This window comes from Chiloscyllium punctatum, chromosome 17 (assembly GCF_047496795.1).
Source record: "Chiloscyllium punctatum isolate Juve2018m chromosome 17, sChiPun1.3, whole genome shotgun sequence".
In the NCBI taxonomy this organism is placed as follows: domain Eukaryota; kingdom Metazoa; phylum Chordata; class Chondrichthyes; order Orectolobiformes; family Hemiscylliidae; genus Chiloscyllium; species Chiloscyllium punctatum.
The window spans coordinates 47,673,136-47,687,220 of NC_092755.1; the positions used below are offsets into that span (position 1 = coordinate 47,673,136).

The window sequence follows — 14,085 nt, forward strand, 5'->3', positions numbered from 1 at the left end:
CTAATACCAAGCACTCGACCTGAAGAAGGATTTCAGTGTCTTGTAGAGGATATTGGAACAGATTTCCTGGAATGGTACTGGAGATAAGGAACTTTAGTTCTGGGCAGAGCTCGGAGAAGATATGCTTGTCCTTTGAGTAGATAAGGTTAAACAGAAATTGTTGAAAAAGTAATGGCCAGTTTTGATAAACCAATGAGAAACTATTTCCTCTGGTGGAAGAGTTGGTAACCAGAGGAGACAAATGTCAATGGCTAAAGAATCAGAGATAGCATAATAAAACATAAAAGAACAGAGTGGTTTGATCTGAAATACACATCAGCAGGACGCCAGGTCTGATCGATTTAAATCCACAGCAGATTCCTCAGTACTTCGGTAATGTCGGCCTGAGAGGGTAATGGTAGCCAATTCAGTCAAAGCTTTGACAGAAAATTGGATACATTCTTGAAGGGGATAATTCCCAGGCTTTGAGCAAAGAGTGGGAGTGAAATGAAATTGGGCACTCCTGAATTAACACCGCCATGATGAGCCAAATGGCCTCATTCTGTGCTGTACCTAGATTCTATGATTCTAAATGAATCTGTGTATAATTGCTTAAGCATTACTTCCAGGTAGTAACCAAGTCAAGTGATCCAAACAATTATGTGGTTTGTAGCTAATGTTTTGGGATGTTCCTTTGCAGGATGATCAATATTGGATACTGCATCCTTATAGTGGGGATGTAAAGACCTTTGCATGTTCATAATGATCAAGGTTCTTGTGTTTTTGAATCTCCACCACCAGTCCCCATTTATCCCAGCATTTGTGAAAGCCCTGAGCATCAAGAGGATGAATTTGGAAAACGAAGTCAAAGGTTTCGGTATCATTTTTCGTGATCTCAAGGCATCTCAAAATGCTTCACTGTCATTGGAGTACGATCTGTAATGTTGTTGTAATGTCAGAAAAATGGGAGTAAAGGGTCCTTCCATGAGGAAAGGAGAGATAATTACAGCAGTAGCTCAGCATTTAAATTTGTTGGAAAAGCTATCAGAATCTTCAGACATGGCTAAAATTCAATGGAAAATGAAGTAACTTGAGTTAGAGGCAAAACACAAGGAAAGGGCAACAGAAATGAAACCACTTGAATTATGATTAAATGCAGAAGAGAGCGAAAAGGAGAGAAAGGAAAGGAAGAAAGAGAGGGAGTTTGAACTTTGGAAATTGACACTTAGGAGTTCAAAAATTCACTTCCTGAAGTAGTGAGAACTCGTGTGGAAGAGCAGAGAGTTAAAACGGCAACATTGGCAGTTGAAATAGCTGATCGTTGAGTTGGTCCATAAATCAAAGGTTGGCTTCCAAAACTAATTTCAATCCAAATGGGATAGAAATTGTGGATAAGAGAAACCCTCACATGGAAAGAAAATGATAGATCTCGGTGAAGATTGTAAGGATAACTTACCACAGGGTAAAAAGGAAACCCTTAAAGGGGAAAGAGAAGTTAAAAAGCTGTGGTGTTTTCCCTGCAATAAAGTAGGCAACGTGAAATCAGTGTTGGTGGATTAGAAAAAGCACTTGGAAACCAGATGTAGGAAACAGGATAAGCCAGTGAATTTTCTTGGAGTGGTAACAGAAAGCACAGAGGAGGCTAGAAAGCTGCACCAGAATGTACAAGCTGGTTGGAGGTGCCAGAGCTGCTTAAACCATATACCTCTGAAGGTAAAGTTTACTCGCATAAGCCAGGAGGAGCAGGTAAAGTGGTTACAATATTAAGAGATACAAAGATCCTCTCAATCTGTGATGCTGAAAGATGAGGAAATATGTACCTCTTGAAGGACTATAGCCAGAAAAGGTACTACTAACTATTCATGTTGAGACAAGAAATGCTGAATTGTGAGAAGTGAGGTTAGAGTGTCCTGTAAAGAGTGGAGAAGTTGCGGTAGGACTACTGGACAAACTCTCAGCTCCTGGAATACAACTTGTCCTTGCTAATGATATCTTTGATTCACTGGTAAGAGTGCTGCCTACTGTGGTTGAAAAACCAATGGAAACTCTGGCAACTGAAATATTGCTGGACGCATATCCTGGAATTTTTCCTGACTGTGTGGTGACAAAATCATAAAGTCACCGGTTGAAACAGGAAAGATCAAAGAGTTCAGATAAGAAAGTTGAAGTGAAAATGGCAGAGACCCTGTTGGATCAGATGGTTGAGACAAACTGGGAACAGATAGATGACAAAGCAGATATCTTTAGCTCAGATAAATGAACTGAGTTACAGCGGAATGATGAAAATTTAAAGCAGTTGTATCAAAAGGCATACACAGGAAATGAATCTGAAAATATCCCTGCATATTATCATCTAAAAAATGATGTCTTAATGAGGAAATGGAGACCATCCCATTCAGGCTGATGAGAAATGAGCAGAGGTTTATCAAGTTGTGTTGCCAGTGGGTTATAAAGAGATGGTGTTGTGAGTAGCACATGAGCTACCACTGGGAGTTCATTTAGGAGTGAGAAAAACTCAGACTTTTGCAGAGATTGTTTGGAATTCATATTATTTAATTGTCATCTCTGTATGTGACAACTATTCAGTAAAGGGTTGATTCTGTCTTTCTCAGTCACAGATAAATTCCATGAAAATATGCTTCATCTGGGTTGGGGGACTTGAGCTATAGGGAGAGGCTGAATAGGCTGGAGTTGTTTTCCCTGGAGAGGGGCATGGATAAGTGGTGGAGGCTGGTACAATTACAACATTTTAAAAGGCATCTGGATGGGTATATGAATAGGAAGGGTTTAGAGGGATCTGGGCCAAGCGCTGGCAAATGGGACTAGATTAAGTTAGGATATCTGGTCAACATGGGGGAGTTGGACTGAAGGGTCTCTTTCCGTGCTGTAAATCTCTATGGTTTATTGAAGCCATTCTGCGGGATGATCAGTGTTTCACATGCTTTTTAATCTTTCTTGTCTGACATATTTCATAGAACATAGAACAGTACAGCACAGAACAGGCCCTTCAGCCCACGATGTTGTGCCGACCACTGATCCTCATGTATGCACCCTCAAATTTCTGTGACCATATGTATGTTGAGGAATCTCTTAAATGTCCCCAATGACCCTGCCTCCACAACTGCTGCTGGCAATGCATTCCATGCTCTCACAACTCTGTGTAAAAAACCCGCCTCTGACATCCCCTCTATACTTTCCTCCAACCAGCTTAAAACTATGACCCCTCGTGTTAGCCATTTCTGCCCTGGGAAATAGTCTCTGGCTATCGACTCTATCTATGCCTCTCATTACCTTGTATACCTCAATTAGGTCCCCTCTTCTCCTCCTTTTCTCCAATGAAAAAAGTCCGAGCTCAGTCAACCTCTCCTTATAAGATAAGCCCTCCAGTCCAGGCAGCATCCTGGTAAACCTCCTCTAAACCCGCTTCAAAGCATCCACATCTTTCTTATAATATGGTGACCAGAACTGGACGCAGTATTCCAAGTGCGGTCTAACCAAAGTTTTATAGAGCTGCATCAAGATCTCACGACTCTTAAACTCAATCCCCCTGTTAATGAAAGCCAGAACACCATATGCTTTCTTAACAACCCTGTCCACTTGGGTGGCCATTTTAAGGGATCTATGTACCTGCACCCCAAGATCCCTCTGTTCCTCCACACTACCAAGAATCCTATTCTTAATCCTGTACTCAGCTTTCAAATGCGAGCTTTCATCACCTCACATTTATCCAGGTTGAACTCCATCTGCCACCTCTCAGCCCATCTCTGCATCCTGTCAATGTCCTGCTGCAGTCTACAACAGCCCTCTATACTGTCAACGACACCTCAAACCTTTGTGTCGTCTGCAAACTTGCTGACCCATCCTTCAATCCCCTCATCCAAGTCATTAATAAAAAATTACAAACAGTAGAGGCCCAAGGACAGAGCCGTGTGGAACACCACTCACCACAGACTTCTAGGCAGAATATTTTCTTTCTAATACCACTCGCTGTCTTCTGTTGGCCAGCCAATTCTGTATCCAGACAGCTATGTTCCCCTGTATCCCATTCCTCCTGACCTTCTGAATGAGCCTACCATGGGGAACCTTATCAAATGCCTTGCTAAAGTCCATATACACCACATCTACAGCTCGACCCTCATCAACGTTTCGAGTCACATCCTCAAAGAACTCAATAAGGTTTGTGAGGCATGACCTGCCCCTCACAAAGCTGTGTTTACTGCATTTAATCAAGCCATGCTCTTCCAGATGGTCATAAATCCTATCCCTCAGAATCCTTTCTAACACCTTGCAGACGACAGAAGTGAGACTTACTGGTCTGTAATTGCAGGGGATTTCCCTATTTCCTTTCTTGACGAGAGGAATTACATTTGCCTCTCTCCAGTCCTCAGGTACGACTCCAGTGGAGAGCGAGGATGAAAAGATCTTTGCAAATGGCGAAGCAATCGCATTTCTCATTTCCCAAAGCAGCCGAGGACAAATCTGGTCTGGGCCTGACGACTTGTCAATCTTAATGTTTGACAAAATTTTCAGCACATCAGCTTCCTCTATCTCTATCCATTCCAGCATGCACACCTGCTCTTCAAAGGTTTCATTCACTACAAAGTTCGTTTCTTTTGTAAAGACAGAAGCAAAAAACTCATTTAGGGCTTCCCCTACCTCCTTGGACTCCACACACAAGTTCCCTATGCTATCCCTGTTCGGCCCTACTCTTACTTTGACCATTCTCTTATTCCTTATATAAGTGTAAAATGCCTTTGTGTTCTCCCTAATCCGTTCTGCCAAGCCTTTCTCGTGCCCCTTCCTGGCTCTCCTCAGACCATTTTTGAGCTCCTTCCTTGCCTGCCTGTAATCCTGTAGAGCTGAGCTTGACCCTAGCTTCCTCCACCTTATGTAAGCTACCTTTTTCCTTTTGACGAGAAGCTCCACCGCTCTCGTCATCCAAGGTTCCTTTATCTTACCCCTTCTTGCCTGTCTCAGAGGAACATATTTATTCATCACTTGCAACAACTGTTCCTTAAACAGTCTCCACATGTCTATAGTGCCTTTACCATGGAACAATTGCTCTCAATCCATTCTTCCTAAATCATGTCTAATGGCATCATAGTTTCCTCTTCCCCAATTAAATATCCTCCCATTTTGCCTAATCCTCTCCTTCTCCATAGCTATGTAGAATGTGAGGCAGTTGTGGTCACTATCACCAAAATGCTCTCCCACCACAAGATCTGATTCCTGCCCTGGCTCATTGCCAAGCACCAAGGTTAGAATGGCCTCTCCCCTCGTCGGCCTGTCAACGTACTGAGTTAGGAAACCCTCCTGAACACACCTTACAAAAACAGCTTCATTCAAATCTGCTGCTCGAAGGAGGTTCCAATCAATATTGGGAAAGTTAAAGTCACCCATTACAACAACCTTACTACGTCCACACTTTTCCAAAATCTGCTGAGCTATGCTTTCTTCCATCTCCCTGCTGCTATTGGGGGGCCTGTAGTAAACCCCTAACGAGGTGACTGCTCCCTTGCTGTTCCTAATTTCCATCCATACTGACTCGGTAGGCAGATCTTACTCGACAATGAAAGCTTCTGTAGCTGTGATACCCTCTCTGATTAGTAGTGCTACGCCCCCTCCTCTTTTTCCCCCCTCCCTATTCTTTTTAAATGCTCTAAACTCTGGATCATCCAGCAACCATTCCTGCCCCTGAGAAACCCATGTCTCTGTTATGGCCACAACATCATAGCATCAGGTACTGATCCATGCTCTAAGTTCATCACTTTTATTCCTGATACTCCTTGTATTAAAGCAAACACACTTTAACTGATACCTTGGTTCCTTGCCAGGAAAATCCTTCCCACTAGCTGGTCTACCTCTTGCTACTGCCTCATCTGCATCAACTCTCACCTCCAGTATACAGCTCAGGTTCCCACCCCCCTGCCATACTAGTTTAAACCCTCTCGAACTACTCAAGCAAACCTTCCACCCAGGACATTGGTCCCCTTCCAGTTCAGATGCAACCTGTCCTTCTTGTACAGGTCCCACCTTCCCCAGAAGGCATCCCAATTATCTACATATCTGAAGCCCTCCCTCCTACACCAGCTGTGCAGCCACGTGTTAAGCTGCGCCCTCTCCCTGTTCCTCGCCTTGTTATCTTGCTATTTCCTGTTCCAGTCAGACCTACTCCATGCTGCTGTTTTTAAACAATAATGATCTGCACTTAGGCAATGTTTCCCTGGCTCCAAAACCGATGTACTGGGGTGGTTCTGTCCTTGTTGCATTGGTAGAGATGACCCCACCACCAAAGATATATTTCCCTCCTAACCCCTATCAGTGTTCTGGAGAGACCATTCCCTCGAAGACTCCCTCGTCAGTTCCATGCCTTGCCCACCAGCCCAATCCTGTCACCTTGCCCTGCCACTGCAGGAAGTGCAAAACCTGCGTCCCCTCCACTCCCCACACCTCCGTCCAAGGCCTCAAGGGATCCTTCCACATCTGTTAGAAATTTACCTGTACCTCTACCAATGTCATTTACTACATCTGTTGCATTTGGTGTGGTCTCCTGTATATCGGGGAGACAGGATGCCTTCTTGCGGATCATTGCAGAGAACATCTCTGGGACACCTGCACCCACCAATCCCACCATCCCATGGCTGAACACTTCAACTTTCCCTCCCACTCCGTCAAGGACATGCAGGTCCTGGGCCTCCTCCACCTCCAAATGATTACCACCCAACAATTGAAAGAAGAATGCCTCATATTCTGCCTTGGGATCCTGCAACCATATGGGAAAAATGTGGATTTAAAAAGCTGAGCTAACTTGAGAATGTACTTTAAGAGAGGTTCTGGGATTTACATATCAAAGAACAGAAACCAGCATATTCCATTATCAATGATGAAAGTTTTAATCTAAGATTGTTTACTGTATCGCAACTCCATGACATTGGAATCTTTTAGCTATAAATTCTGTGAGCATGATCTTCACCTCCACAACCACCTAATGAAGGAGTGGTGCTCTTAAAGCTAGTGCTTCCAAATAAACCTGTTGGGACTATAACCTGGTGTTGTGTGATTTTTCACTTTGTCCTCCCCAGTCCAACACCGGCACCTTCAAGTCAAGTTCTGGAAAGCCAGTCTTCAGCACGGTGGCACAGTGGTTAGCACTGCTGCCTTACAGCGCCAGAGACCCGGGTTCATTTCCTGCCTCAGGCTGACTGTGTGGAGTTTGCACATTCTCCCCGTGTCTGCGTGGGTTTCCTCCGGGTGCTCCGGTTTCCTCCCACAGTCCAAAGATGTGCAGGTCAGGTGAACTGGCCATGCTAAATTGCCCGTAGTGTTAGGTAAAGGGGTAAATGTATGGGTGGGTTGCGTTTCGGCGGGTCAGTGTGGACCGAAGGGCCTGTTTCCACACTGTAAGTAATCTAATCTAATCTACTATTGTTGGAATGTTGTCAGGGCCATTGCCTTCAGCTGTTTCTTGGTATCACATGAGTGAATTGAATTGCCTGAAGAATGGCATTGGTGATATTGGGGAGGAGGCTGGAATGACAGCTGTTGCAAGAGAGCTGAGTGATGTGCTCTTCTCCCATCCGAGTGAATGGGAATGTTTGTGGAGCTTCCTTTCCCAATTAGTTGTTTGATTGTACACCATTCAAGACTGGCTAAGGCAGGACTACAGAGCTAAGACCTGATCCATTCGTTGTGGAATTGCTTGGCTCTATCTATCACTTGCTTCTTCTACTGTTTGTTGTGCTGTTTGTAGCTTCATCAGGTTGATACCTTACTTTTAGGTATGTTGGTTCTTGCTCCTGGCATGCCCTCCTGCACTTTCATGGAACCTCTGGCTTGATGTTAATTGTGGAACACGGTGATGCCAGGCCATGAATTGCAGATACTTCAGAGTACAATTCTGCTGCTGCTGAAGGCCCATAATGCCTCAGGTACATCTAGTCCTAAGTTGCCAGATCTGATCGAAATCTATTCTGTTAGCACTGTATACGTGGAAAAGCTCTTTGATATCATTGCAGAGTTGTTCCAGGGTCCTAAAGTTCTTGAGTAACAGATGTCACTGCTCTACTAAGGAAAGGAATGTGGAACCTGTATGCCTGTTAGTCTAACATAGTTTTGGAATTCTTTTTGAAAGTACATATGTGCAACATCTTTTCCAGCATCCTGCTCAATTTTCATAGTTAGCTCATCAAAAAATTTAGTCAAGTTATTCAGTCAGACCTTACCTTCAGCAAGTCCATGCAGGTAAACCTTGGATGAATTTGTGTCTTTCCATGTGAAACCCATGAACATGACTTTCCATACCTTCCCTATGGTGGATGTTAGACTGACTGGCCTGTAGTTCCCTGGTTTAGCCTTCTTGTCTTGTTTGCTAAGTAATATACATTAACAGACCTCATGTCTTCTTGCATTAATCCTGTGTTCATTGTGAAATGAAAATTAGTGATGAGTGCTTTTGCTTTCTCCATTCACGCCTTTTTAGCATGCATTCCATTTCATAGAATCATCGAGTCCGTACAGTGTGTAAAGAGGCCATTTGGCCCATCGAATCAGCATCTGAACTCTAAACAGCATCTGATTCCTTTATCCCTGCATTTATCATGGCTAATCCATCTGGCCTGCACCTCTCTTAAACACTGCAGAGAAGTATAGCATAGCCAATTGACCTATCCTGCATATCTTTAGACTGTGGGAAGAATCCAGAGCATGTGCACAAAACTATACAGACACAAGGAGAATGTGCAAACTCCACACAGTTGTCCAAGTCTGGAATTGAACTCAACTCTCAGGTGCTGCGAGGTAGCGGTGCTAACCACCCAGCCACCGTCCTGTCCAATTTGAACCAGTTGACTTCATACCTTTCAGTAATGCTTATCTTTCCAGCAATACTTCACTATTAGTATCCTGTTCTTTATTTTTCATTTGTATAGACATTAGCTGCTTTCTTTGTGAATGCAGATGAAATATTCATTCAATACTTTTGCCAGCTCCTCTGCTTCAATAAGTTTTTTTTCCCTTGGATATTAATAGTCCTAACTCTTCCCCTAGTTGAACACTGCCACTTAAATGTGTCTAAAATGTTTTATGGTTCACTTATAAGTTGCCTCGTAATCTTTTCTTGTGTTCTGTCTTTGCTCACCATATTATCTTCATCAATTCCCTCCTCTACTTTAAAAAATCTTCCTGATTATTCAGTGAATCTTTCTCTTGACATTTGTCATGGGCTTCCTCTTTTTCTATTTAATTTAACACTTCTTTCCTTTTGCTTTAAGGATACATTATCTTTGGACACTTTTTAGCAAAACATATTTAGTTTACATCTGATGAATGATCTCTTCCCTAAGTACCCTAATTGCCCTGATAACTGCTTTACTCTGATCGAATTTTCCAGTCTACCTCCATTAGATATCTTCTGAAAATAACTGCAATTCACTCTAAGAAGGACTTATGCTCGAAATGTCGATTTTCCTGCTCCTCGGATGCTGACTGACCTGCTGCGCTTTTCCAGCACCACACTTTTCAACTCTGCAATTCATTCTAACCCAGCTGAGCAATTTTGCCTTCTTCATATGCTGGTCTTTTTTCATGATTTCTCTAAACTAAGTTATATTGTGCTCACCATTTGCTAGATTATTTTTAACTATAACACATGCTACTATTTCACAGAACAAGGACCAACTTTGCTTCCTTCCTGGTCACAATGGACCCTCATTGTTTACTGACATTCCCCTGAAAATGCATGTCAGATATTTCTCTCCTTCGGGTATTTAGGAAAGGGATAATCATTATCACGCTGTTTTCAAAGTTGGTGTTAGAATACTGAAAGTTTTCTAATATTAGAAGTCTTATTTTGTTACTCTCCTTTGATATTTGCCAAAAGAATCTGTTCATCTATCACTTGCTCATTATCTATAATGGGCTCCTTTGTGTGTAACATCTTTTCCTCTATTCCTCAACTGAAGACAAATGGATTAACATTAAGTCATTGTTTCTATTTAGCTCTGTAACATAATCTATAATTAAATCTGCCATATATTCTCTCAACCCACACTTTGTCCTAATTTTCTTAGTCTTTTGTCCCTAAATGCTTGGCAGCCATGAATATTAAGCACACATTGCTGGCTTTTTTTGAACCGTGTCTATTACAGCCACCTCATAATCCCATGCTGCAAATTGTGTTTGTAGCTTATTAATTAAATCATAGACAATGACATTAATACAATTTCATACTTGCCTTGTATGTTTTGCCATTTTCTCAGTTTGGTCCCTGTGATATTTGGAACTTCTTCCATTTTTATTGCTGTTTATTATCTTCCTGATCTCTGACCTGTGATCTTAATTCTACTGCTTTTTTTGCTTCTCTTCCCCGTCACCTCCCAAATTAATTTAAAACCATCAACTATTACTTTCACCACTTAATTAATTTTTTCTGTTACTATCTTGATTTGTGGTAACATTTATTCTTCCTTTTAAAAGGTTGCTAAGACGAGCAAAGATCATTACTTGAGCACATTTAACTCGCTCACCCAAACTAAGTAACAGAAAGGTGGGATATTCCAGTCATCTTAGTCCCTTCAGGACATCTCCTTCAAGAAATGAATACAGTTGTGCATCTCAAGTTTAGTGACAGCTGGGAGTCTTGGGAATGATAAAAAGCAGAAACTGAGAAATGACCCAGTAAGCCAAACAGTTGACCAATACCATGTGTGCGTGCATGTGTCTGTTTATCTGTTTGTCTGTCTGTCTGTCTTTCTCTTTCTCTTTCTCTCTCACATCCCTGAAGGAGTGCTCATGATAAATGGCAGCAGTAACTCCTGACCGTTTCATTGAAAACAAAAGGAAATAAATGTTAAAATAAGATAGAACGAGGAAGTGTTTGTGTGATGAGCAGTGATTTGATTAATGTATATTCTCCATCATTTCACAGATTGGTTCTTTAGGCATGAGTAGTCTGAATTGGATTTTTTTTATCCTGCCTCACCACTTTGACTTAGCCAGTTTCTTTCTTGAGTTTTGCTGTTACATAGAGATGATGGCCACTTTGTTTCTGTCCACCCTAGTTCAGCTGCAGCATGCGTTTTCCCATTGGAAGCAGATCAGTCGAAGCTCAGTAATTTTACGAGACAAAATGAAGGCTGCTGCCCAACACTATGGACAGAAGATTATGATGAAGTGTCTGTTGTCCTGGAAACAGCATCATGCCTATTATTTGAGGGCAGTCGTGAGTATAAAGAATTTTTTTACGGGGAACCTACATGTCAAAGAGAATCCAGCAATTATACTAAATTACACAGTCAAAATTTGAGATTAGAAATTCAGCTTCATGGGACGTCACTGAAATTAGTTGACCTGTTATCTCCTTACTGATAGTTTGCTGACAGAACACTGTCTGTAATTAAAGGCTGGGGCCAGCGGAGATGCTATAGCCTTCATTGTATAAGCTTCAGAACACTTCAAAATCTAACAGAACGCTTTTAGCATTTTATTTTTTATTTCCAATTTTCTCTGTGAAGGGAATGCACCATCTGGATTCAACATGGCATTGGCAATCACTGTCCCTGAACATGAGCCTTTGATTTGTGTTTGACACTGTGGTGTGGTGTAGTTTTTGGGGGTGGTGGGAGGGGGGAGATGGGGATGACTGTGTCCCTCTTGCTATCCTTATTGCTATCCTCTGGACTCTGTCGCTCTTCATGCCAGATTCTGATTCTATGGACCATTCAGTCCCACTTGTTGCAGATCAATGGTACAGCTGCATAAGTGATGCATGTAAGGGGCCTGTGGATCGGATTATTAAACTGGCCAGCTGTAGGGTGTTTATGTGTAAGTAGAGCTGAGAAATATGAAATTATTTGTTGGCTTATTGTGGCTAATAATAGTAACAGATTCCCTGTAATAGCTAGTGCGATCTGTGCGTACTCTGAACAGTCAAAATAAAATCGTAGCCATTTCTTCTTGTTCAGAGCTGCACAGCAATTAAATGATCAAAGTTCCCTGTGGAATAATTTCAACCTCTGCTCCTGACACTTTGACAGTTGATATACCTTGTCAACCCTCTAGCCCCAAGCAATTGAGTGGAAACAAAAATCTTAACATTTTATGGACCTTCCGGAAACACATTGTTTCAAGATTAAAGAACTTGCATTAGTTGAGCAGCTTTATGGTCACTAAGCACTTAATAGCCAAGGAATTATCCTGGAAATTAAGGCTCATGCAGCAGCCAGTTTGCACGTCTGGAAGTTGCAAATAGCTTTGAGATATTGGGCCAGTTAATTTGTTAAATGAGAGGTGGATTTGGCTAGGACACTGGGGTAAGAAACAAGTCTGCTCAATAATAAATCATGTGCAGGATCTGGATTTGCAACAGAAGTGGGTGTTATTGAGACTTCCTACAATACCCTCCATTATGAATAAGTTGCTGGCGTTATCTGGGTTTACACATGAAAAGTGGTCACTTAAAAGCTGCTCACTACAATGGAGAGAAAGAAGGAATCTTTCCCACATTTTTGACCTATGATATCCAACAATAATGATTTTTGTGATGCTTGTCTGGACTGTTGTAAAAGAGACCGATGCAAACTTCTTGTTCTTGATTGTGTTCCAGTTATTGCAGCGACGTGGAGATTGGTTTCAAGCATTGCGACTTTATCGATGCTACTTTACCAACTGGAAAGTAAAAGTAAGAAGGAAATAGAAAACTTCACATGCAGTAATTTCGTGTAGCCCTTACATTAATCTGAGTTTATTTTACACAATTTGTGCATGCACCATTTTACTTCAAAAGTTTGGGTAATCCTGTGTTTTGTCTTTTTGTTCTATCCTTTCTCCATAACATTTACATTTAACTTCTGTTGGCTAATCTCATAGATTCTCCACAATCACATCAGTTCTGTTGAAAGAATTGGTTCATGGGTACAGCTGGAGGCTGCCACTATTCTTTTTGGAAATCAGTCATTCATTTGTGATTCAACGTGAAGTGTGAACATATGTCTGCATGGTGGCTGTCGTTAACACTGTTGCCTCACAGCGCCAGACACCCGGGTTTGATTCGACCCTAGGGCAACTCTGTGTTTGGAGTTTGCACATTCTCCCCGTGTCTGTGTGGGTTTCCACTGGGTGCTCTGGTTTCCTGCCAAAGTCCAAAGATGTGCAGGCTAGGTGAGTTGGCCATGGGAAAAGCAAGGTTACAAGGAAGGCGTGGGATGGGGTAGGTCTGGGTATGGTACTGTTTGGAGGGTTAGTTTGAACTTAATGGGCCAAATGGTGTGCACCCACACTGTTGGGATTGTATGATTCTATGTTATAAAATTAATCAGTCAAGGTTTCTACCCCCACTCTGCTAATCAGGGTCCGGGTCTCGGGTATGAATGTCAAGAAAAGAAAAGCATTGGGCTTGGCCCTTTGCCTTCTTGGTTGAATAGCTCGCCAATACTTTCTAAGACACATGAAAATCTTGCACTTGCCTTCGAGTGGTCACATCACACTTTTTGTAGAAGGCAAGCTGGCTTTTTGATGAACTGTTTCGCACTATTGATGCAGAGCCATTTCACCGTCATTGCACAGGAACGGTGGTCATTTGAGTGAAGTGCCTGGTGGTTCACTGCCCTGAGACAAGCAAGGAAAGAAATTGCCCCTCTGATAAAGACCTTGCCCTTGCTTCATCTCCACTCCAAGAGATGATGGGAAAAGTTGTCGGAAGATGGTGAAATTAAGACTGCCTTGATTATCTTTCTATATTAGTCGCTTTTCACGCTCAACATGTTTCTGCAGTTCGTAGAGATTCTCATTTGATTTCCTTCATTTTCTCTACAGCTGTTATTGAAACATCAGGAGACCAAGAAGACAGCAGTAGCTTTATGGCATTGGTCTCTTTCACTTCAAGGGAAGGTAAGAGATGGCAAGAACAAAACTTTCACTTCCTTTCAAAACTTTCACAAACATCAATTTAATTTTCTCCCTTCATATTTGAAGCATTGCTTAGAATTCGAAGGGAAGTGCACATGGCAAGTGATAGTGATCCATCATTGTAGGTTCCGGCTTGACTGTCAGATATGCTCCTATGGGATTATTGCAGGATTCCATTGCAATGTCAGTGAATACTGATCATGA

At 42.1% G+C, this 14,085-nt stretch overlaps 1 protein-coding gene across 1 annotated transcript in view; it reads left to right on the forward strand.

The window, feature by feature from the left end:
- The window catches only part of sfi1 (SFI1 centrin binding protein), a 138,869-nt gene that overhangs the window by 87,059 nt on the left and 37,725 nt on the right, over nt 1–14,085 (forward strand). Inside the window, exons 22-24 of the mRNA XM_072587076.1 lie at nt 11,037–11,197; nt 12,581–12,655; nt 13,789–13,863. Coding sequence (XP_072443177.1) covers nt 11,037–11,197; nt 12,581–12,655; nt 13,789–13,863 — 311 coding nt within the window. The remainder of the gene's footprint in view (nt 1–11,036; nt 11,198–12,580; nt 12,656–13,788; nt 13,864–14,085) is intronic.